Genomic DNA, 25,466 nt, shown 5'->3' with positions numbered 1-25,466 from the left:
ATGCTCATAGACACAATTTGACCTGTTCATTGGCAGAGGTAGAGAAGAAGTTCATAGAACAAGTAGAGGATAGATATCAAAAACAGAAGCAGTTGCAGGCATCAGGCCAAGGGAAAGTAGATTGGACTGATGAGGAGAAGTTGCATAAGACAAGGGGAAGCTATGGTCCGATAGCATTGGATGAGGTACAGAAAGGGAAGTTGTGCCTTCACAGACCAAAGACGTATTATGAAAATGTGTATGTGGGCCAGACAACCTGTGAACACACCTTCACATTAGAATATTACACCAAAGATTTCCTGAAGAGTGTGGTACAAGTGATCCCTACGGTGTAATTTGTCTATGGGAAGAATGCATATGGGAGGTTGCCGGATAAGTGGTATGGGACATGTTACCTGGCGATTATTTTTCCTAAGATATACCACACCGAGGACTTTGCTCTGGTGGAAGATGGACACTTGACGAGGGTGAAGCGAGGAGAGAGTGCTAGTGCAATAGTGGGGGGTTTTGTTTGGAGCTGCAATACCAATGTTGGGAGTGATCTTGAATGACATAAAGATACGGCGGTTGGCAACTGTGGTGGATGAATTGTCAATGAGTACAGCTAAGTCATTGGTGTTGATTGAGGGTGAGATGCTATCGATAAGGACAATGGTTTTGCAGAACCGTCTTGCTCTAGACGTTCTTCTGGCAAAAGGGGGCGGAGTCTGTAAACTTTTGAAGGTTCAGGAATGTTGCACATATATTCCAGATAATTCCAAGGATCTGAAGAAATATATACGTAACATTACTGCAATTCATTATGAAATTGAGGATCTGACGCAAGAGAATGCATGGGAGAAAGTTGAATGAATGAATGAATGAATGAATGAAATTATTTGTAGAGCGCACGATGGCCAAAACGGCTTCCTGGCGCTGGGAGCTCTAAAGAACAGAACAGACAGGGCCAGGAGGTTTAGCAGGGGTAGGCCAGGGCAAACAGAAAAGTTTTCAGCGCTTTACGGAAATGTGAAAAGATAGGGATCGAACGCATAGAAAGAGGAAGGGGGTTCCAGAACCGGGGAGCAAGAACAGAAAAACGGGTTCCACCAGTGCGAGATTTGTGAAAGCGGGGAACAGTGAGGAGGGCAGAAGATGATGAACGGAGAGTGCGGGCAGGGGTGTGAAGGGAAATCAAAGAATTGATGAAAGCTGGTGCAGAGTGATCAAGGGCCCGATAAACAAGGCACCCTAGTTTAAACAGAGATCTCTGCAAAATGGGCAACCAGTGAAGGGATTTGAGGACGGGAGTGATATGATGGGTTTTGGGCAAGTGAAAGATAAGACGGGCGGCCTGATTCTGGATAGCTTGTAAGCGGCGGGTTTCATAGGCAGGAATGCCAGCGAACAAGCTATTGCCATAATCAAGGCGGGAAGTGATAAGGGCAGAAATAATGATTTTAAGGGAGTCAAGAGAAAAGAAACGAGAAATTTTCCGGATCATTCGAAGGGAAAGAAAACAGGAGGACACCACGGCACTGACCTGGCCATGCATGGACAGGTCCTGTCTGACCTTGATGCCCAAAGTTTTAACAGAGGGAACGGGGGTGGGAGGGGGGCCAAGAATGGGAGGCCAGAAAGCAGGGGACCAGGGACTGGATGAGCCGCCAATCAGGACAAGCTCAGTCTTATCTGGGTTGAGCTTGAGGTGGTTGGCGCTCATCCACCCAGAAATAAAGACCATGGTGGAGTGAAAAAAGGATAGAGAGTGAGAAGAAGAGGAAAGATCAAAGACGAGCTGGAGGTCGTCAGCGTAGTTATACACAGAGACCCCCAGCTCAAGAAGGGAAGAGATAAGAGGGTGAATATAGAGGTTGAAAAGAAGGGGAGAGAGAGAGGAACCTTGGGGGACCCCACAGGGCGCCGGGAGGGGGGAAGCAGAGAAGTCGGGAAGGTGAACGGCTTGAGAACGACCTGTCAAGAAGGAGGTGATCCAGGAGAGGGCAGAACCTCGTATGCCCGCTGCGCTGACACGGTCCAAAAGAATGTTATGGTCGACCGTGTCAAACGCAGCGGACAAGTCGAGGAGGATCAAAGCTTGGGGGGAGTTGACGTCGGCCTTGGCCTTAAGCTCGTCAAGGACGGCTAACACCACGGTTTCGGTCGAATGACCCGAACGGAAACCAGCTTGGTGAGAAGCCAGGAGCTGGTTCTGTTCAACATAAACAGAGAGACAGGAAGTAACGTAAGATTCGAGAATTTTAGCAAGATAAGGGAGAAGAGAGATAGGTCTAAAGTTAGAGGGAAGAGAAGAATCGAGACCAGGTTTTTTAAGAATGGGAGAAACAATAGCAGATTTAAATGAAGAAGGGACCAATCCAGTGGAGAGAGAGGCATTAAGAAAGGAGAGAGGAGTATCAGGACAGGAGGAAAAAAGGGTTTTAAGAATACGGGCAGGGGCACAGTCAGTGGGGGAGCCAGACTTGATTTTGGTGAGCAGAGCTAGAAAAGAGTCCAAGGGGAGGGGGGGAAAAGAGGAGAAGGAGGATTTAGGCGCAGAGGGAACAGAGTGAGGAGGAGTAAAAGGAGTGACCAAGATGTTAGATTTAATTTTTACAATCTTCTCGATAAAGAAGTTGTTAAGAGAAGAGCAGAGGGCCTGGGAGGGAGTGAAGTGAGGGCAAGCACGATCAGAGGTGGCCAAGTTGTTTACCAGAGAGAAAATTTCTTTAGCTTTGTTGGCCGAGAGCGCCACTTGTTCGGAGAAGTACTTGGTCTTAGTGGCCAAAATGGCCTGCTTGTACTCCTTAAGAAGAATTTTGTATTTGGCCTTGTGGTCAGGGCAGTAGCTACGGCGCCAAAGGCGCTCTGAGCGTCTAAGCTCCAGTTTAAGAGTCTTGAGCTCCGGGCTAAACCAACGGTGAGCCTCGTGAGGGCGGATGGATTTGACTAACTTGAGGGGGGCTACTAAATCACATGCAGAAGAGAGCCAGTTACCAACTGCAGCGGCCTGTGAGTCAAGGGGAATACCAGTGAGGTCTGGGGAAGAAGAAGCAAGGGAGTGAGAGAGGGAAACTAAGTCAACACGATTCCAGCTACGGGAGAAAACATTCTTGGGGCGAAGGGGCTTGTGAGGGGAGCCAGTGGTGATAGAGAAGGAGATGAGGGAATGATCAGACCATGTACATGGGAGGATACTGGGGGGGGGAGACTATGTCCTGGGATGACCAGACTTGGTCCAGAATGTGTCCGAATTTGTGGGTAGGGACCAAGACGTGAGACTTAAGGTTGAGACAGAGGAGAGTGGCCGTGAAGTCCTTAGATGCTGAGTCCTCCCTGGGATCGCCAGGCCAGTAGTTAAAGTCCCCAAGCAGGAGGACAGAGGAGTTATTAACCACCAGCGTGGCGAGAAGTTCCTGCAGGGAAGCCACGAACAGGGGCATGTTCAGGGGAGGGCGGTAGACAAGGACAACGGTGAGAGGTGCCGGCAGATTGGAGGAGCGAGCGACCAGGAAGTCCACTCGGTTGGTAAAGGATTTGGAAGTGTTGGAAACTGGTTTGCAAGCCTGGGAAGGAGTTTCCTTGGATATATATTGAAACCCCTTATCATCATAGTGGCATAGGTGATCGGATTGTGGGGTTTGGTGAGACTGTATAAATGGTATAGGTCAAATAGGCTGACAAGGTCGATGAGAGTACAAGAGCAGAGAATGGAGAACTTGCAAGACAATCAATATCGAAGTCTAAGGGCATTAGAGATGCTCAGGCGAGGGAACCTTGCGACAAGTGCTGTGCAGCTCGGTCCCTACCCTAAGGAATGTTTGGTTGGTGGTGATGGCACAGGCCATCAAAGGGGGGACTGACAGAGCGCAAAACTGAGTTAGAAATTGTAGGGGTGCACCATATTCATGAGTAATCAGCACCCGCATATATAAAGGATTATAATCATGTTTAAATGTGATGTAGGGCTATGAAAAAATATACTAGGATTCACCTGGAGTAACGTAAAGTGTTTTGAAAGTACTAATGCCACGTTAATCTGGGAATATTGTTTGCAGTGAAATACTAATTCAATTAAAGGATGCTTAATAAGTCATTAATGTATTTAAATGCTTATTTAGAAATTCATTATTGTATTCATATAACGACATAGAAGTGTTTAAGTTAGAAAATGTATTCTTTTTGTTATAATGATGAAGGCCTAATGAACGGGGAAAATGTTTGCCAATGTTAGAATGTGATATCCCGAAACGTGCAGAGGCCCAGGTGGGGAGAAAGACTGTGTAGGCCGAACTGAGAATGTTTCACTTCACATTAAATCATGGAAATGTCTTTCCTAGAAGGTTGCTTTAGAAAATTAATTGCAAGTAGCATGGAACTGTGAATCGATTTATGTGCGTTCTTTTGCAGGTGCAAGGTTAACTAGAGATAGTAGAGAAGGGCCCATTGTGTATGAGCGTTAGGATGGTAGTCCCAGACATGGAGGAGTGGCTGCGGAATTTAGGGAAGCAACTTCAAGAGGAGAAGACTCTGGGACCCAAGGACGTTTTTCAACGAACAAGGATGAAGATGTCGTAATGGAGTTTTTGAAAGTTAATACCTCTGCGAGGGGCGTACCTTAGGGCGTGTCGCCCATATTGTGGGGTTTGAATTAGGGACAACACCCCGTAGGAGAGCAGAGCAGATGCGCATGAGGGCGAAGAAAGATGCTGGGTAGGCAGAGAGCTTTACTATGCGAGATGGGTTTTTAGACTAAGTCCGAACAAAGTGAGTGTGCTTCTTTGGAAGTCACCACGGCTGACACCTTTGTTAGGAGGGAACTTTGTTAAGTAGGGATGTCACTTAGTATAGTGTAGGGACAGATTAATCTGGATTTATTTCTTTTTCCGATGCCTACTAAAACACAGATTATAGCAATTCTTGCTAGTCTAGTGGTTTTGGAATTGATACTTGTATTGTTTCTTAGTCGATTGAGACTTTTCCATAGGATCATGTTTGTATTAGTACCTGTTTATCTTCTGAATCTTTTACTGAGGTGTTTATATACACAACTGCTTTTGGCTTTATAATAAATATTTAAACTTGACCTTTTGTCAATGGTTCTTCGGGGAAAGCAATGGGGATAGTTCAATTTGACATTGTGATGTTAAGATAGATTGCCTTCTACACTCTATGACAAGTAAAAAGGTCTAGTCGACCTGTGACGGGATTCTAGAAATATTATTCTGATTTTAGAGAGAAAATCCCACCTTTCCAAGCCCATACATGCCAGTAACCCGATTCAATGCCCCGTTCTCCCGATTTTTTTTTATTTCTCCCACTTTGCTCTTCTGAAATGTTGGCATGTATGGATCAGATAACCGGTTAGGTCTCTCAACGCTGGGGAGTCGATGTGGGTGGCGGTGACCCCCCTAACAGTAGGGTAGCATGATGCGAGCAAGGGTCTGGATCAGTAAGGCCCCTGAGCTAGCACAGACGGAGAGGAATGTGGGGGCGCTGTTTAACCGTAGGCTACATGCTGCGTCATACAGAGCATTATCCGTCTGGCGTGGACAAGGCGGGGGCCGACAAGCTGATGAGGCGCAAGTTTTATTGTAGAGTTCCCCTCCTTTCCGGAGAAATTAGAATGGTAGTATTTAGCCCAAGAAATGGACCCGCCTTCCAAAGAATCTCAATCTCCCCATGCCTGAATATTTGGTGGAAAATGCGGGGGTCAGGTGGGGCGCTCCGGTGCCTTTCGGTCGTCTTTTTTTTGCCCTATGTATGAAACATTTGCGAGTGGGCAAAACTTGGCAGCGCGGCGGCTGAGACCGGGGTATGTTTGAGCTGGCAGATGTGTATTTCTTTGTCCTGGGGGAGGGACCCTGGCGATCTGCTATGAACAACAATGCGTGGAATTTTTTACAAGCCCAGCTTCGAGTGGAGAGCCAGTTTGTTAGTTGACAAAATGTGGAAAAGTTAATTAAGGGCTGTGTTGTAATTGCTAACGGAAACAAATGTTTTGTTGAATGGCAGATGGTTCATCCACTAGTGATTTAATAAGAAGGAAGATAAGGGTTGGGCAGAATTCTGAATGGCAATATTCGAGTGCATATGTGCTTTATACATCAGGAGGATGTAGTAGATCTTTTGGAGAAGCTCGAACTGTGCAAGGCACTGCCAATTGTTCAAAGAGCGCCATTTCTACTGTGCATCTATTTAAAAATCGCCTTCTGTGTACACTCTCTGCAAATGAAAGGTGCAAAGATGCGATGTTTGCGATTGCGCTATCTATGGTTCGCAACATGCTCTGAGGACGTGTCAATGGTTTGTAGTGATCCTGTAATTACACGGTTCTAGCCCAGACCCATAGTGGTGAGTCTTGCACTGGCGGTAATGGCAATAGTACATCTTCTGGATGAAGTTTAGCAGTTCTCATGGTACATCTGGATGCGAACGAATTCCAAGTCATACATAGATTATCACTATGGGGGATTGAAGAAACAGATTGAGAAGCTATTTAAAAAAAAAAGGATGTAGTTTTTAGCAAGGTCTGGATCGAAAATATCATTAAAAAATCGGCCAAGAATTGTCATATTGTTTTCGTTCGCATGAGCAGAAACAGAGGGGTGTGTTTTGCCCTAGCAGACCCCAAAGGGCAAATTTAAAGCGCTGTTTTTTCCAAAAATGCTTGGTTAAAAAAAAAGGCTGTGGATATTCTTCATATACACACAACACAAGGGGGGCTGGATGAATCATTATCCTTCTGCTCAATTTCACTGAAACTGTGTAACTGGTTCCATTGTTACATCTTTACTTTCGAAGATTTAAGAGCAGCAATATTGTTGTTTTTTACCCTGGGCGTCAGTTTGGTAGCCTTTTCAATAATATATACAAGCCATGGCTGCTGCTTATTTATCTTACGCAAGGAACAGCCATTGACAAAGCCAATAGTCCAGAATTATGGGTATGATACTTATAATGTATGTCTTGGTGTAATGACAGAAAAAAGCTACAAAATGCGGGGTACACTATGCTAAGCACAGTGTGAATTAGTAGGGGAATCATGATTGTCCTTTCCCTCAACTTTCCTTAAAAACTGTGTAACATCTGGTTCCAGGGGTAAAGCGCTTTGATGCCCCCAGATCAAGCTAATGCTACATAAAACTGTAACATGGAAAAGATGTGTACGTAATTGATATATGTATCAATAATATTGACAATACAATTTCTGGGTCGCTTGCGTTCATGCTGATTCATTTCACCACTTAAGTAATTGCTTCACAAAATTTCGCACCCTCCCCCTTTTTTATTGCCTTTGTAATGTGAGGGTTGTAATTGGGCCACAAGAATCTCTCATTGAGTAGTTGCTGGGTTGAATGTTTTATTTCACAACTAACAGTTGTCCGGGGATGAAATGTAATGTGTGCAATGTTTGTAATATTAAATTCGAAATTATTGTAAGAGTTCACATTATACAACATTTTTGGTTTTATTTGAATGTGAACGTAGAATAAATTGATTTAGCACATTGCCGGACCTTGAGAGTGCAACATATAACTGTCCATGAGGGAGGCAGTCTTCTCGTAAGTCTATGCCTATAACTTTGTTTGTTTGACCTTGAGATTTGTTAATGGAGGCCCACAACTGAGTAAAGGTTTGTTTAACTTTGAAATTATGGCCGCACTATATAAAGTAAGTAGTATGACTGTTAAGTGTAATGTTTCGTGAATGTGTTGACGGTTCAGAGTTTTAGATTAGGACAAATACGTTTGTATTTTTGGGTATCAGAAAGTAGCAGGAATAACTGCCACTGCCTACTTCTGATATCAGAACTCTTTCTATAGCCCTCTGGACCAGGAGAGCTGTATCTTTCTCTTCGGACAAGATAAGATGATCCTCTGCCAGCCCGATTTTCAGATGGCAGTAAATGAGGAGTTTGGGAAGGGAAGGAGTAACCCCTTAGAATGATCTGCAAGACAATATGGCTGATGCTATGGACTGCCAGTAGAGGAGATGTTGTTGGATTCTTCGTCCAACTGGGCACCCATGGTCTTGAAGAAAAACTAAGAAGGCTTTGAGGCTGCAGCTGCAGAGGAGTTGGTAGTGGATGACTTCTGGCTACCATTTTCCCAAGGTGTTAGTCTTAGCTAACCCCGGGCCGTAGTGTGGAGGGAGGAGGGAAGCCCGGGGACACTGCAGTCCAGGTAAATGTGTTTTCTTTACTTTTATGTCATTTATAATTCATTGTTAATAGGAGGGTGGAGGCAGGGGTTGGCCAACTTTGCTTCGACGCGGAGTGTGCGGAGATTTGCCTTCTCCGCGTTCTCCGCGTTTGTTGACATGGGTATTATTATTACGCAAACATAATACAAGAATTGTTTTTTCTGAAATAAAATTATCATTTTCAACTTCTTGCTTCAGCAGTTGAAATTTTAACATTTCTAGTTACTTCTTCATATGTTGGAAATATAAGACAAAAGAAAAACTAGATTTAGAAATAACAAGTAAATGATTTTTTAAAATAAGTTTTTTGTTGAGTTAAGTCTTTCTTTTAAATTGAAATATATGTACTTACTTTGTGGCAAGGCATTTCCTCTATTTATAGACCATTTTAATTGGTAATGCTTTTCTATAAGTTAGCTTTTTTGGTATATGCTGTTTGTTTTATATTTGTTTAAAAGTTTATTCACTATATTTTTTATGTGTCTTTTGAGGGAGTAGTCATATATAAATATGCTTTTGTTAATATGTTTTATCAGCATTTCTGATGGCAATATTTATGTTATTTTTATTGTTAGACCTGTCATCTATAGGGTGGTTTTCCCCTAAACATTTTAAATGCTTACCTCCTCTTTTGGCTGATTCTTTTTGTTGGCCTTTAGGACCCTTTATAACTGCTGACCAGTGCTAACATGTATGTGCTTCTCCCCTAAACATAGTAACATTGATTTATTAACAATTGGGATATTTAATGTATCTGTAAGCCCCTAATACAGTGCTCTACCTGTGCCCATGGCCTGTGAATTAGATGCTACTAGTGGGCCTGCAGCACTGATTGGAGCCACCCATACAAGCAGCCTTTACACATGCCTCAAGCCTGCCACTGCAGAGCCTGTGTTTTCAGTTTTACTGCCATGTCAACCTGTCATTTAAAACCCTGTGCCAAGCCCTAAGTTCCCCTTTTATTACACCTAAGTCACCTCTAAGGTGTAAGCTGAAATTCCTGATTGAGACGAAGTAGCTTTGTCATGTTTTATATCATTGGAATGGTAATGATAAATCCTCTTTTCTGGTAAAGTTGGATTTAACATTACTATTTCAGAAATACCACTTTTAGAAAGTTGGATTTTTTTTGCTCTTAAAGCTATGCGTGCCTGCAGCCTGTCTCAAATACAGGTCGGGGTGACTGATAGAGGTTCTGTATTCACTCAAAACAGCCACACAGAGAGAAAGGTTTGGTTTGTCTGAGTGCCCATTCACATCCTGATGGCTCATCCTGGGCATGATGGGAGGGAGGAATTGACACTTACATCTGAATAGGCAGTGTCCTGTCCCCACACAAAGGGTGGGGACCCCCTATTGGGAGTCTGGAGCCAGGGCTAGTAAGAACGGAACTCTGCACTTCAAAGGCCCTTCTTTGAAGTCACCCTGACTTCAAAGGCACAACTGGTTATAAGCACTGTGTCTCTGACCCACCAAATCAGTCACTTCTGGGCCTGTAGAGAAACTCTGTCAGCAGTACTTTTTTGCTACTAAAGGAGTGCCAATCTGCTGGACGGCTACTCTATTAATAAATGTTTGCTGCTCTGCTGAACTGCTGTCTTTACCCTGCTGAGGAAGAACTGGACTCTGCCTTGAACCCTGAGTGATCTCCAAGGGCGTGTTGCTCCTGTGTCTGGTCCATCAGAAGTTGACCCTGGTGCTTGCTCCAGTCGAGTCGATGCATCTCCTGTCTGCATGTAGCAGAACTGAAGCATTGTCGCTTTTAAGGAAACAGAATCGGCGCAACACACTTGGAACCAGCACATCAGCTTAAAGAACCAAGGTATCGGAACCAAAGCATTGCCACTGCTGCATTGTGGGATGATCAATGCAGCCCCTCAACTGCATGGAGAACCCCGGTGCATCACCTACAGAACCAATGCCTCTTAGCTCAGCTCATCGTCTTTGGAATCGACACATCACCATCACTGCATGAAGACAATTGACGAATAACCTCGACTGCAGGATCCACACCGACACATCAATCTGCACCCCACATCTCGCTGTTATGACCAGGATCAAGGTACTTTGTTCAGCTGGTCTTGCATAGCTCCTGTATTCAGCCCATGCTCCGTCGTAGTCTTTGCTTTGCCAGTCCAGTGCAACCAGATAACCCTCACAGGCACTTACTAAATCTAAGCGCTATTTTTACATTTTGTCTTTGAAAAGTGAATATCTTTGATGCCAACATTTTCTATTGAATATAGTATTATAGTTAGTTAAAATAGAGATATTTTGTAGTCAATATTAATGTGTTGTACTTTGATTTAAAAGTCAATATTAACTGACTCAATATTTTAGCTAACGTTTTGCTGTTTATCTGTATTTCTGTGGTTGATATTGCAAAATAAAACCATCATAGAGGTAATACATATGTCTCATATCTTACCATAAGGATGGCAATGATGGGCATCATCTATGTACATATTTTGTTAATTCAAATACTATGAACAGACATGTTATTGAGACTAAAAAAGTAACATTACAACAATATGCAAAGCCTGTTACGTGTCAGAGGTTTACAGACAAGGGCCATAGGGCCGGATGATAGTAATATACACACAACAGTTGTTCCCATCTACTAAATGATGTGTCTGAATATCACCTCACACTATCTTCAAGAGTCCTCTTTTCTCTCATCCAGCTCATCCTTTCCCATGTGCACTTTCTAGAGACACAATACCTCTTGCACTTTATGGAAAAATTGCCACAACCTCCATCGGCATAGTTTTGAATGAGCAAGTGTATAACAAATGACGCATGATCTCGATGAAGGCTTTTGACGAATGGCACTGGCATAAATAAATAAAAAATCCGAATTTACCTAATTTCTAGGAATATACAGCCAGATGCATCAAGCAAAGAAATAGAGAATAGACCCAAATGCATTATGGGACCTGTAGGCTGCAGAACTAAATTGCCAGTCTTAATACAACGTTGTAAGCCCAAATACTACAATAATGCAGCACATTCAGTGATGAGAGACAGTGAGAGCTGAAATGTAAAGTAATTTAATGTTGCACAACTTTAGCACAAACACAAAATAATTTTGCACTGTTTCACATCACAGATGCAGCAGAAGTAGACACTGATGACAGTGAATGTGGAGACAGCACACAGGTCATTGAAGAGGCTGCCGTGTCGAAACCTGTGACACCACCAACCCAACCCAAGGCACCCCCAAAACGCAGGACCACTGCAGCCAATGGAGACAGATCAGGAACATGAAACTGCTCCTGAGACAAGCCGTCCAAGTGTAAGCCCCACAACTACACCTCAGGCACATGTCCGGATGAGTAAGAGACGCAGGCCAAGGACCCTTATCGGGGCACAGGAGCCGGAACTCCCAATGTGTGGGGTGGCGTGGAGTCACAGATGTTGCGGGTGCAGCGCCTGCAGGCGAGGCATATGGGACCCATTAACCTGCAGATGACAAAAATGAAGAAGAACATATCAGTTATGGCCGAGAGTGTGAGGGAACTGACTACAGCAGTTGTGGAGGCAAACAGACAGTCAAACGACACACTGCAGGAGGTGGCTCATGTGATGCTGGAGGGACACAACACACAGAAGAGGAGGCATCACCAGTTTCGGACTTGCATGGCTGGCTATACCAGGTCTAACAACAAGATATGCAACAGCATTGCACTGCTGTCACGTAGGTCGGTGGAAATGCAAATAGATATGGGCCATTGTTGTGGGGATGTGTCCAAAGGAATTGGCCAAATGACCACTGCCGTTGAACTGATGCAGTCTAGTACTGGTGAGCACGGCAATGTTACAGGGGAAGAGGGTAGTAAGGCATCCAGCCTTAGCAGCCTCTCTGCGCAAGTCAGCCCTGTCAGGAGGTGCAGTACCCGTAGACCAACACCTCCCGCTGCATCCCAGAGTGATGATGCAGATGCAGGTGAAAGACGTTTGGGTGTGAGAGGGAGGAAACGCTAAACAAAATTAGATTACTAGAATTTACCATGGTGACGTAAGCATGTTCAAGACATTCTTTGTGACTGAGTATCAAGTCCTTTGTGTGTCTCATTTGTCCTTTAGTGCATGCAGTTAATGTGCTAATGGCCACCAGCTATGTTCAAATAAACACCCGTACCGCTTCACGTGCTAATAAATACATTTCCTTTCCTGAAGTGTTGTGTCTCATCATTACATACCTCAGAAATAATGCTGGGTGATGTCTGTACGTTTCCTTTGACCCTCCACTGAACTGGCCAAATGGGCCCGTCATGGGTGTGCTGGGGGCTGGTTGCCCTCAGTGTCGGGTTCCTCTATGGGGATACCTCTCCTTGTTGCTATATTATGCAACATTGCACATGCAGCCACTATCCTACAGCATGTTTCCGGCTGGTACAGCATTGCCTCTCCAGTTTTATGCAGGAAGCGGAAGCGACTTTTGAGCAATCCAAATGTCCGTTTAATGACATTACGTGTCCTGATGTGGGCTGCGTTGTACCTCTGTTGTTGTGGGCTGGCTGGGTTCAAGTATGGAGTCATGATGAAATCCCTCACGGCGTAAGCACTGTCACCTACAGGGTATTAAGCAAAGTGTTAGTGTCAGGTATGCATTGCCATTTCATACTTCAATGATGAGTATATGTATTTTATTTACCTAGCAGGTGTCCGTCGCCAAATTCGCCCCGGAGCAGACGTGTGTGAATGCCACTATGTCGAAAGATGTATGAATCATGGGTGCTCCCAGGGTATTGCGCTACAATGTCGGTTATGATGTTTTTCGCATTGCACACTGCTTGAACATTTATGGAGTAATACGATTTGCGGTTACGGAAGATATACTCCTTTACTGCTGGGGGACATATGGCTACGTGGGTGCAATCTATGCATCCGATCACGTGTGAAAACTGTGCAACTTGGTAGAAGTTGAGTTTAGTTTGCTTCAATTCCTGTTGGGTTGAGGGGAAGGTGATGTGTTTGTGGATCATAGCCATCATGGCGGCCAGGAAGGATTTGAAGAACCGTGAAAGGGAGCCCTGTGATACCCCTCCAGCTTCTGCCACTACATCCTGGAAACTGCCTGACGCAAGCAGGTGCATGAGTTGGGATGGCATGGGTCCTAAGTGTCTGGCGCTGCATTAGTGGTTCCAATTCATCTATTAAGTAGTGAATCATTGCAGCATTCAGCCTGTATTTATCATATATTTGATCAGCAGTTTGTCCCAACAAAATGATGCGCAGGCGGAAGATTCTCTCCTGGATTCTCCTTCTGGCCTGGCCTGCTGCAGGGATCCTCCTCCTCCTCGCAAACACGTAGAGTGCTGCTATTGTGAAAGGCCACTCTGGGCTCATGGGTCAGTTTAAATAGCCTTCTGGTGATTTGCAGCTGAGTAGGATTGTGATTCCCCTTAATCTGCACTTGCTAAATAGCGATTTTCGATTAAATCGCTATTGCGATTTTTTTTGCGATTCCTTATTTGCTATCGCATTTTTGATTTCTCGCTAATAAGGAATCGCAATATCTCTTTTCCCTATTTTAGCGATTCAGTATTTCGCGAGATTGTAATTTTTGGTTGATGCATAGGAAAATGCTAAAAAGCGCTCACAAATAGCTAATCGCTATTTTTGCGAGCACTTTTTGGTTTGATGCATCTGGCCCATTAGTATCACATTACAGTGGGTTGAAATACGGTGTATCTGCCTAAATAGTGGAAACTTCGTGTCTGTTCATTGAGGTTTTTCACACCAACTGAAGTGTAAAACCTAACGTCCAGTCTGTGATACTTATTGTATAATAAAATAATATGTTTGTAAGTAAAATAAAAGGTATTTATAAACAAACGAATAACAGCGTGCACTGAATTAAAGCGAGATGATGTATTATTTGCATATTTTCTTATTTAAAATGCATTAAAAGCAGAAATGATGTTTAACACTGTGTATATGAGTACTGTAAACAAAGACATAGAAATCCACCAATGATATAGGAAACCGATTGTACAGCTATGTATAGGAGCAACTCGAAAGTTCTTAATTCAGCGACAAAATAGGTACCTTGCCAAAAGAATCGCTACTTGTCCACAAACCACATCATCCGTGTTAAAAGTCTTCAGGTTGCTTATTTTGATAGTAGTTGTATTGTATGCATAAAAAAGCAAAATCTGTGAAAAAAAAGATGTCACAACATATTTTTATTTCCGGAAAATTTTGAAGTACCAATTATTGAAGTGATTAAAAGCAGAGGTGTCAAATACAGGCATTTTACAACCTTTAAGCCCGTGACCCCCCAGTTCACACTTGCCACAGTGCTGGTCAATAACAACCATTGGACACTAACTATCTTATAGCATATGTGGAATTTATTACAGAGCTGTTCTCAGTAAATACTTCCTCACTTTTCACTATATAGAAAATATTTACGATTTACGAATATTGATTTTTTATATAACCCACAGTGCCCAGATATGGGCTCTTTTGGCCTCAAGTGACATTGGGGAAACTGTCTTCTCATAGAAAAACAAAACTGACAGCATTATCCCCCATTGGACATTCTTTTTCTTCATACATCCCTCCCGGAGGCTTCTCAAAGCTCTTTTATAGAGTAATGCAAATGGTGCCAACGATATTTAGTCCTTCTTCCCATTACCACCTACATCACATAATTTAATGGTTGTCATGGAATAACTGGCACCTCTCACAAATGCTAATCTTAGTACCTCCACAGCATGTTCTCTTGTAGTTTGAGATACTAGGATTAACCATAAAAGAGGGGAGGACAGTAGGTAGCTGTTCAACTGAAGGGACAAAACTGTATTGATAAAGAATAATTACTCAAATTATTATATCATGGATATCATATTACGCAAAATGTCAATGTCCTGAAATATTCCATGACACTATTAGGTAATCACAAAATTTGGCAATAAGTATTTATAGCATCAAAAAAAACTCAAAGACAAAAAATAGTACAATAAATTAAGGGCCAAATTTAGATTTCGCGGACGGACGAATATCCCGTCCGCCGTATTACAATTCTATGATATCCTATGGAACTTCTAACATGGTGGATGGGATATCCGTCACAAGTGTGACAGAGTAATCAGTCCACAAAACTCTAAATCTGGGCCAAAGTTCTGCTACAAACAATGTATTCAAAAGCATGATGTAACAACACAGGGATTCTATGACAAAATATTGTGAACTGAAATATTGTGTGACATGAATTTTGTGTTAAAAATATCGTTTACCAAAATGTTTTGTTCCTCAATGATGCATAGAACATGTCATGAGTGATGTAATATGTGAGATCATAAGCAGTGTATGGTGGAGGCGCAAGTAATAACTTGCTCTGCTACCTTTAACTTATGAATTTCTGTTTTTCTTTTTGTTAAACCATTAATGTTGTCACTGACATATTCACCTAACAGATATTTTTATTACACCTAACTATAATGTTACTTCGACCTTTGTTTTTTTTTGAGTGATTATATAGAGCTATAATGATAGTGAAACGTGTCATGGGTTGCTTTTAATCATTCCAGGTTGGCTTGGATGGCATTTTACCAATCCAAAGCTGTAATACTATGTCTGATGTGGGAAAAGGCTTTTGTCATTTTACAGCTCAGCATGGATGTCACTGTGCTAATCCCATGCTTAAAGACTTTGCTGTAGAAATGGCAAAAGACTAAGGGCCTTATCATGAGTTTGTATTTGCAAGAGCAGGACCGCACTCCCAGCCTGTGTAGGAACCGCCCACCAGATCAGGAGTTTTCTCTTGGTCTGGCAGGCTGTTCTTTGGCCTTCCCAGGGCACCACAATGGTAACATCACAGGCAGTACCTGTATGGCTGCTGCAATCCATGCTGTGCAGGTACTGGGTTGAAGCACCAGGGGACCCTGTAGGGCCCCCTTTATTTCCTCACCGCCACACTTGTCAGGGCAGTCACACTGCCTTCAAAAGTGTGGCAGCAAGGAAACTCATAATTGCTTGACAGGGCCGCAGCGGCTCATTCAATCATATTGCGGCATCAGGACCGCTGGCAACCACCAGGGAATGGTGGTTGTGGTGGTCCCAGGGCGACCCGACTGCCCTAGTCGTAATAGCGCAGTCGGGAGATCGTCACCGTGTGTCTGGTGGTCTGTGGACCGCCAGATTCATATTAAGGCCCTATGGCCCTTTCTATCTCAGCGTGCATGGCAATATGCTAATCCTATGCTTAAAAACTTTGATAGAAAAGCAGGCATTTTAGGTGGGCAAATTCAAAGTGTCACTGGTGTTATAGGGAGCTCCATACAGGAGCTGCTCTCCACCTAAACTTGGGAACTACCCAGAGTTCCCTGCCTCTTTTTTTGCATCATTTATGCAGCACTCTATGCTTGTAAGGGTATTGTTTTGACTTATACTGAGTTCTTCCTTGTGTCTGGACAAAGCTAAACCTCTCTGACGAGCTACAATGATGGTGAAATACGTGTCAGGGGTTGCTTTTATGTATTCCAGGTTGGGCTGGATGGAATTTTATCAATCCAAAACTATAATACTGTGCCAGGAGTGGTAAAAGCCTTAGTAATTTTTACAGCTCAGCGTGGATGGCACTATGCTAATCCTATGCTTAAAGTCTTTGGTGTAGAAATGGGCAAATACTTCGTCCTGCTCTAGCTAGGCGTGGATGGAAATGTGCCAATCCTATAGTGAATGTTTATAATATCTTATTCTGGTTGAAGCAAGCAGTTTAATTCTCCACGAATAGAAGGACAGGCCCACGCAGACACCTCCAAAAACAATTCACAATTCATTTGACACCTTCTTGCACAAAAACAATCACAAGAGGTGTTTTCCTCTTTCTATGAGTGCTGCACAAACCGCACGCATAAAAATAGGAAACCATGAGACGAAATGAAAACATTTCTCCTTGTGGCGCCTCCCTACACCTCCCCTGGGGAGGCCTAGCATTCTGGCACATTTCCAGGTTAACAAAAGGTTGTAGATCTGGGAATACGGCAGAAGCTATTGGTGTTGCGTGGGAACACCCACAGCAACACCCATGGCATGCCCCTTTCATGAAAAGTGCTGTGTTAAAGGAGACATTTTTACAAGGACACGAAAAGCCACGCAGAGTTACTTTATGTGTCCTTGTAAATATGGGGCAGCAAAATATGCCGCCGGTGCATCACAAAAGTGACGCACCGAAAGGGGCTTGCAAATATGCCCCATCATCTGTGGCATCTCACACGGATCCTCTTTAAGCCCGTCCCTCTTCAACACTTACATGGGACTTCTGGCCACCCTGGTCAGATTCCACAACATGCAGGTAATCTCCTACATGGACGACACTCAGCTCATCCTCTCACTCGCCTCAGACCAGACTAACACCAAATGCAACAGATGCATGACCAGTGTTGCTAGCAGGATACCAAGTAGAATCCTCAAATTCAACAGAGACAAAACAGAAATACTAATCTTCTGGAGCAACTACTCCCAGTGGGACGACTCCTGGTGGCCAACAGAGCCCAGCCCCACACCCAACCAGCAAAGCATGCAAAAAGCCTTGGACTAATACTTAACAGCAAGCTCTCGATGAGGAAACATATCAACACAGTCTCATCCTCCTGCTTTCCCACCCTAGCCCTGCTCAGGGAAATCTGCAAAAGGCTCCCCGCTCAACATAAAACGCACCATCACCCAGGCCCTCATCATCAGCCGCCTGGACTACGCAAACTCCTTCTATGTGGAAATCACCTCTCAACTACTAAACAGACTACTGACCATCCAGAGCTCAGTAGCCCGACTCATCCTCGATCAGCTGAGGCCGAACCACACAGCCCCCTACCTCAAAGCTGTACACCATCTCCCATCAGCAAACTACTCACATACACCTACAAAGGTCTTCACAACCAGGGCCCAGCCTATCTCAACCACAGGGTGAACTTCCATCAACAAACCCGCAATCTCTGTTCCTCATCCCTCTTCTAAACCCACACTCCCCCTCATTCACAGAAACAGGAGGGGAGGCCGTGCCTTCTTTCACCTGGCAGACACATCCTGAAACAGCCTCCCCCTCCCTCTCAGCACTTCCCCACCCTGCAGGAGTTCAACAACGACCTGAAGACCTGGCTCTTTGACTAATACTTCTCAGCAGTAGCATCCCCCCAGCACCTGGATAACCGCTGGGGTGATAAGCAGTGCTTTTCAAATCCTGTTTGATTTAATTTATGACTGGGCATTGCCTGAAAAGCTCATTGGCCACAGCCAGGCATGGCGACACTGCTGCCAATGGCTTGTCTGAAAGAATTGGTGGTGTCTATGTCACTACGAATCATAAATTTGGACGCATCTCAACTGCCTTGAATAGCTTGGATGAGGACAGGTTAGAGCTCCTTCAGGACACCAGGGAGGACTTGAACCACCAAAGAGCATGTGAATAGCAGCCTAGCAGGCAACTAGCAATGATGAACCTGAGGGACAAACTGGTGTAAGAAAATACACTCTTCCCAAAGGTTTCTACCCTTTTGGACTCTCAATATGGGGGAGTATTTGAGAAACTGTTCGGATTAGTCGAGCCAGTAGAGGCCTTCACCTCTGAGCTCCCAAGAGAGAGGTGCTGAGAAGAAAATGCAAGATCTTTGGAGGCAGGTCGTTGGTATCAAGCAATTTGGCAGTTTACTGGCAGGCCAGAGCAAGTTTAGCCACACCCCTAGCTTCATATCAGCGAGTGTCTCGTCAAAAGTTAGTAGGGACTTAGTAGTTTTCCTCAGCTAAAAAGAGCTATGGTCAAGATGCTGGTGGTGACCTCTATGGTGGGGAGCTGGAGGTCAAGAGCTTTATCTGCCCACCAGATGACCACCAAGAAAGAAACACTCTCTTTAGTTGCAGGATGTGGGGGAGTGGGAAGACCAGAATCAGGGAAAGTACTGAGGCCACTCGTGTCTAGAACAGGTCATCGGATCAGTTCCCCTCATGATAGAGTTGACCAATTATCTCACCTGCATCGTAATCATTGTGAGAATCTGTGCTAAACAAGGAAGGAAGTGTGTGGGAACGTCCTTGTGGAGGTAGGAGGTCAAGTGCAGGTTGTGGTTCAATCAAATCTGAATGCAGTCAAGGTCGTACTGGTGCTAAATCCGAGTTAGATATCACAATGGGCATCTCCTTATCCAGCATCGATGGAGTTAGCATTAACGTTCCTGGGAACGGCACAGGTTGTGGGACCAGAAACAGGGTCAGTATGGGGGCGAGGGGCCACCGGATGACGTGTCTGAGGGTCTGAACCCACTGGCAGTAACTTAAAAGCAGAGCCTTGTAGTACCATGGGGCTCAAAGGCGCACCAGAGAGAGTCAGAAGGGATCTCAAAAATTGGAGTAAAGCCTCGCAGACTTCTTGAAACTACGTCTGTGTCACAGATGGCCGCAGAAACTCGTGTTGTGCAGGGACAAACTGAGGGAGATAGCTTCCAACAACCGACTTCCGGAGCGAGATCGAGGTATGGCATGAGCCGCACGCATTCTCAGGACTTTGAAAGTGGAGGGAAGGGGGCAAGTCTGTTTTGATTTTTTGTGCTTCTTCTTTGACTTACCTGATGATTTGGAGTGCAAATACGATCGACCTCCGGACAAACTCCTGTGGCTTTTAGACTGGGAACAGGACCAAGATTGACTCTTGGACATTAAGCCTTCTCATGTTTGGTGATGTAGAGCTTCTCCTTGCTGTCCTATATGGCCTTTGGATTCATCGATGTGCAGTCACTGCAGGCCTTCGAGCTGTGGCTCACAATCAAACCCGGCAATGATCTGTTACAAGCATTTGCTTGCAACAGTCCTAACAGGTTTTGAATGTTGTCATTTTGAAAGGTGACATATCCCTTGCACACTAGATTTAGCAATTGTTTGAGCAGTAAGAAGTCTCTGAAGAGACAAAGCAGCTCTGAATACCTGTCTGCTAGTGTGGAAAGAAAGGAACTGAAACCAGCACATATGATTTGTGCCTACATGGGCCCTGCACGACATTTGTGGAGTAGGACTGTATCTACGCGGAGCTGGATGACGCCACCTACCAGCGTGTAGAAGTACTATTTGAGAGTTTCCAGATCAAGTCTGATGCCACAGGAATATTCCAACAATGAAGAGTCTGCAATTAGAAATCTCTGTCAGAAAGTGGGAAATCTCTTCTTTCAATTACAATGACTTTGAATTGCATTCTTCATATTTAGGGCCCAATTTAATAGGTGGTGGTAGGGCCATCTCAACACTGTCTCCCACTGCACCCTAGCCACCAGAGTCCATGACGCCGGCATCCGCGGTAAGGCCCTCTACTGGATCCGCTCCTTCCTCACCAACAGAACTCAGCAAGTCAAGATTCCTCCCTACCTCTCAGAACCAACAGAGACCAACTGTGGAGTGCCCCAGGGCTCCACCATCAGCCCACCCTCTTGAACGTCTGCAAGGCCCCCGCGCAACCATCATCCGGAACCACAGGCTCAAATTTGTCTCATACACCGACAACACCCTGCTGATCCTCTCCCTCACCAATGAACTCAACAACAACAGACACAACTTCCAAGAAGGGTTGAATGCTGCATACCTGAACAGCTGTCTTTCCTTACACGCACCCAAAAGACACCTCCGATCAGCCCAGCTCTCACTGGTAACCGTACCCTTATCAGCAAGACTAGAATGGGAGGAAAGTCCTTTTCCTACCTCGCAGCTAAAAACTGGAACACCCTCCCCCTCCACCTTTGGCAATCTCCCACATTACCCCATAGGCAGGGGGAGAGTAAACAATTTCCTCAATATCACATCATTCAAACCCAGGCCAACTGGTTCCAATGAAGGCTGAGTTGCCACTATATCACATCTTCTCCCTACAACAGAGTCCTGTAAGAAAGACGTCGAATGGTTTTATCGAAATTTCTGAAGTGTTGTGATCAGTTCTTTTGACTACGTTATTAACTAATTACCTTCTGTGTGTTGAAGTAGATAATGTAAACATGTAACTGTAAACCGAAAGAAAACATTCAAAGTGAAGAAATCATTCAAATTAAGGCGGCTAGACAAATATCCTACTTCATTATACCTTCCGTTCTCCATCTTCAGATTTTTCAAAAGCTGGACGGTACCACTGAAAACAAAGTTCCTTATCAGAGGAGCTGTTGGCCATGCTACCCTGTTCATTGACATTTGCTTTTGAAGTTTTAGAGGACGATAGCTTCATTTTTAATACCTTTTTCTCTTTTTCATTTTGTCTGCCATTCACCTGTAATCGTAAGGTTAAGTATATTAGTGTTTGTTTTTATATTTATTATAAATTGTACAGTGCAATATAGTAGTCACTAGCAAATGCAAGTCTTGCAATTAAATATAAAGGAGAAGCAACATTGTTTTTTTTTTTGGGGATCTTTACTGTAGCTAGGCCCTTTTACTCTTTTTAAGATAGGCCAAAAACTGTGAGATGTGAAATGACATGGACATCCATAGATTGCTTTTTATGAATCCATGATTATGAGACTAAGAAGGAATTTTAATATGATTGATGCCCATTTTCCCCTAGGCTCACATATATTCTACTGACTGCTTTACAATAAATTTTGCTCTCAGAATTGAACAAGTATTAATAAAGACAAAAGGTCCTTACAGGTAGCGAACAGACTAGCTTTGTCAATATTTCAGGTCAGTTTATAACTTTATTCGGATATACATCATATCTATAAAAACGCAATAGCAATATTAGTAACAAGAGAAAAGTAACAATACAAACAAATAAATGACAATTTATAAAAACACAGTATAATACAATCAAGGCTAAAAACAATAGATCAATTAGCAGCAGTCACTTTGTCCCATCCATTTCATTAAGGGAGGAAAAAGACAATAAAAACCATTAGCAGCAATTATAAAATATGTTCTTTCAGTACTTATGGTGCTTGCATTGACTTATGTGCCCGGATGGCAACCCCCAGAAAAGTGCTGGTGTGAAAAACGAGCTCTTCATTGCTCAAAGACAACATACTCGAGTAGGCAGAGTCCAAACTAGCCGGCCTGCTCTTTTTTAAAAAAATGGCTGGAGAAACCCCTTACTGTATTGTACATAATATTTACAGAAAAACAAAAAATGAATAATAGATTGGCCACTTGTTATCTCGTCGCATGGGCACAGTAGCAAAGCGAGTTGCGGGTTATGGCCAAAAGGAAAAGATAGTATAAATTTAATTGTCCCTGCTGTGAGACGGAATAAGAGGCTCCTATCCCAGTTACTCATTGGTAACAATAAATAATCTGGTAAGGGGAGACAACACCGCTCACAGGACATATAATTAAAAACGAATGATTTCTTCGATTCTAGCACCAGCCTATCTTGATTATACAGTCAGTAGAGGGCACCTCTTAGTTCTTTCTTGTCTAAGGTTTTTGTCTCACTAAGGTTTGTAAAGATGCTGCCTTTATTGACACTGCATAGGCTCTGGTGAACTCCAGAGAGCCAGGGGATATCCATCCCTTTGTCACACTTCATGCAGTCTTTGATAATATCTTTAGTTAGAGTGGCTGCCTCATTCTTCCAAACCGATAGCCAAAAGAGTGCTGGGTGGGCACAAATAAAATCAGTTATATAATTTAAATTCAACTCCCTGTGGCAGATGTATTGCGGGTGGAGATTGGGATTCCCAACAATCTTCTGCAAAATCTATTCTCTTCTCGCTGGATGCAGGAGCTATTTGCAGTACCCCAAATCTCTGCTCGGTAAGTAGCCACAGGGACGCATTGGGATTTAAATTTTTTTCAAAGCGCTAGGATTGCACCTGAGTTCTTTGGACTTGGAACACTTAACATTGAGTTAATGGTCTTTGAGAACTTGCTCCTGGAGTGAGTACGATGCTCAGTCCAGGAGCCGTTCGCAGCAAAGACCACCCCAAGATAAGGAAATTTATAAGTGCTTGTCAGTTTTTGATTGCCTACGGTGATATAACTGAGGTGGCATTTCCTGGGACCACAGGACATTAAGAATGATTTATTAAAATTGACTCTTAATCCAGACTGTCCATATATTCAACAAAGGACTGTGTCAGGCCATGCAAGGAGTTTGGGGTGCGACATATTAGAACCGCATCGTCTGCGTATAGCAGCACGGGAAGAGGTTTCCCGTTGATCATTGGGACATCCTGGGACATGGATGTTAAAATGTGATTAAGGCCATTAATATAAATAATAAAGAGGAGGGGGGCCAAGACTCAACCTTGCCTGACCCCCTTCCAACCTTAACAGGTCCTGATACCTCCCCACCTCTACCAATCCTCACTTGTGCCTGAAGATCTTTGTGAATATGTGCCAGGAAATGGACCAAAGGCTCATCCAGGCCATAGGCCAGAAGGATTGCCCACAGCTTTGACCTATTGACAAGGTCAAAAGCTGAGGACAAATTGGTACGGTAAAGTGGGGACTTCCTGGCTATATTATATTTCCCCAATACAAGGCTGAGATTAAGACATTGCTCAGTGGTGCCAACCTTACATCGGAAGCCAAACTGACAGGACTCCAAAATGCTACATTCTTCCGTCCATTCCAGTATCTTGTTATACAAAATTCTGCCTAGTATTTTAAGGGTATTATCGATCAATGATATAGGCCTATAATTACTAGGCTGCGACCGATCCCACTTCTTGAATATCGGGACCATAATGCTTTTTGCCCAAGTGGCAGGTGGCAAGGCATATGTGCAGCCACGGCCAGTAGTAAGTGTAACTGCAGGGCGGTGAAGTAGGGAGGGGGAGGGGCAGGGTTGGGGGTTGTAATGTATGGATTACGGACTATAACAGGTAAGTAAACATATCAATAAATAAAACGAATTTTGTTGTGTGCACTGCATCGCATTTGGTGATGCAGTGCACACAACGAAATTCGTTTTATTTATTTATAAGTTTACTTACCTGTTATAGTCCGTAATCTATACATTACAACTCCCCACCCTGCCCCTCCCCCTCCCTATGCACCGCCCTGCAGTTACACCTACTACCGGCCATGGCTGCAAATGTGAGATTATTAAAAACATTTAGAAGAAGTGGTACCCAGAATTCCGGCTTCCATTTAATAAAATCTATTGGTTGCCCATCAGGGCCAGGAGCCTTGTTCCCGGCACTTTGATGAATAGCTTCTTCTACTTCGGGGAGTGTTATATATGTACCAAAAGGAGGGCCATATTCAAACTGATCAGTATCCGAAGAGGGAAAGGCATAAATATTAGAAAAATGGAATTCTCAGGATTCTCAGGATATAGTACAACTAATAGGTGTTAATGACTGGCCCGCGGATCGAAAACCCCTACAAAGGACCAACATAATTTACCATTTTTGTCAGTTGCAGCATGAGATAGGATTTCCCATTGGTCCCTAAGGAGTGCTCCCTTCCGCTTATTAACAACCCTGTTGTATTCCTTCCTAGCTAATTTCACTTCCGATGCACACCTGGGTACAGCCTGCAATACCTTGAGCCAGTTCCTGTTGGCCAATGAACGTTCGTTGTGAAACCATCTAGAACCCTGTGTATCCAATGATGCAGGCTTCGACAGATACGTTTTAATAGCCAAGCAAAGTTCAGAAAAATTTGGAATTATATCTGGGTGCGGGGATTCAGGTGACAGACAGGAATTATTAAGGGGTAAGTTCTCATTAGTTATTACTTTAAACAAATCCTCACAGTTAATGCCCCTCCATGCTAGTCTTAAATTGTCTGTTGGTAACGTTAAGTCTTGCCCCACAATCAGACACAAACAATGGTCGTTCTGCCAAGCTCAGTGCTATTTTGATGGGGTTATGATCCCCCTGAGCAGTGGCAATTACCTCTGCTAAGGCTAAATAATCCACAAGCAGAATGGAAATAAAAACAAAATCTATGATTGATCTATGGCCACTACCTCTAAATGTCGGATGATGGTTGACAGCCGTGTTTGATGTGCCCATCTGAGCCATAACATTAACTAAATTATGGGACCTTAGAAATACTGACAGCTCAACGCCCCTACGCAGTGAGGGAGATAAATTAGGTTGCTCTACTCCCAACTGTACGTCTCTAAGTTTTGCATTAAAATCCCCATAATATTGCCCGGGTCTTGCTGATAATCTACATTTGAAATAAAATCAAACAGCTCAATAAAATTCTTATTGGGTATAGAAAGAAAATCGTTATTATAAAAATTTACCAAATAAAAGAAACTTTTCTCTTGAACATTAGAGCATGAATATTGCAACTGTTGGCTGGAAGTATTTTAATTCTTCCCCCAGTTGCCACATTAAGCCCATAAA

General features: G+C 43.7%; 1 protein-coding gene across 1 annotated transcript in view; it reads right to left on the bottom strand.

The window, feature by feature from the left end:
* The window catches only part of CFAP54 (cilia and flagella associated protein 54), a 2,285,874-nt gene that overhangs the window by 200,270 nt on the left and 2,060,138 nt on the right, over positions 1-25,466 (bottom strand). The window contains exons 65-66 of the mRNA XM_086918163.1: positions 21,251-21,430; positions 14,239-14,345 (exon numbers count right to left, since the gene is read on the bottom strand). Of these exons, the coding sequence (XP_086774289.1) occupies positions 14,239-14,345; positions 21,251-21,430 (287 nt within the window). The remainder of the gene's footprint in view (positions 1-14,238; positions 14,346-21,250; positions 21,431-25,466) is intronic.

Source organism: Lissotriton vulgaris, chromosome 1_1 (genome assembly GCF_964263255.1).
Source record: "Lissotriton vulgaris chromosome 1_1, aLisVul1.2, whole genome shotgun sequence".
Classification (NCBI taxonomy): Eukaryota; Metazoa; Chordata; class Amphibia; order Caudata; family Salamandridae; genus Lissotriton; species Lissotriton vulgaris.
This window is presented reverse-complemented; position numbering and strand designations above follow the sequence as displayed.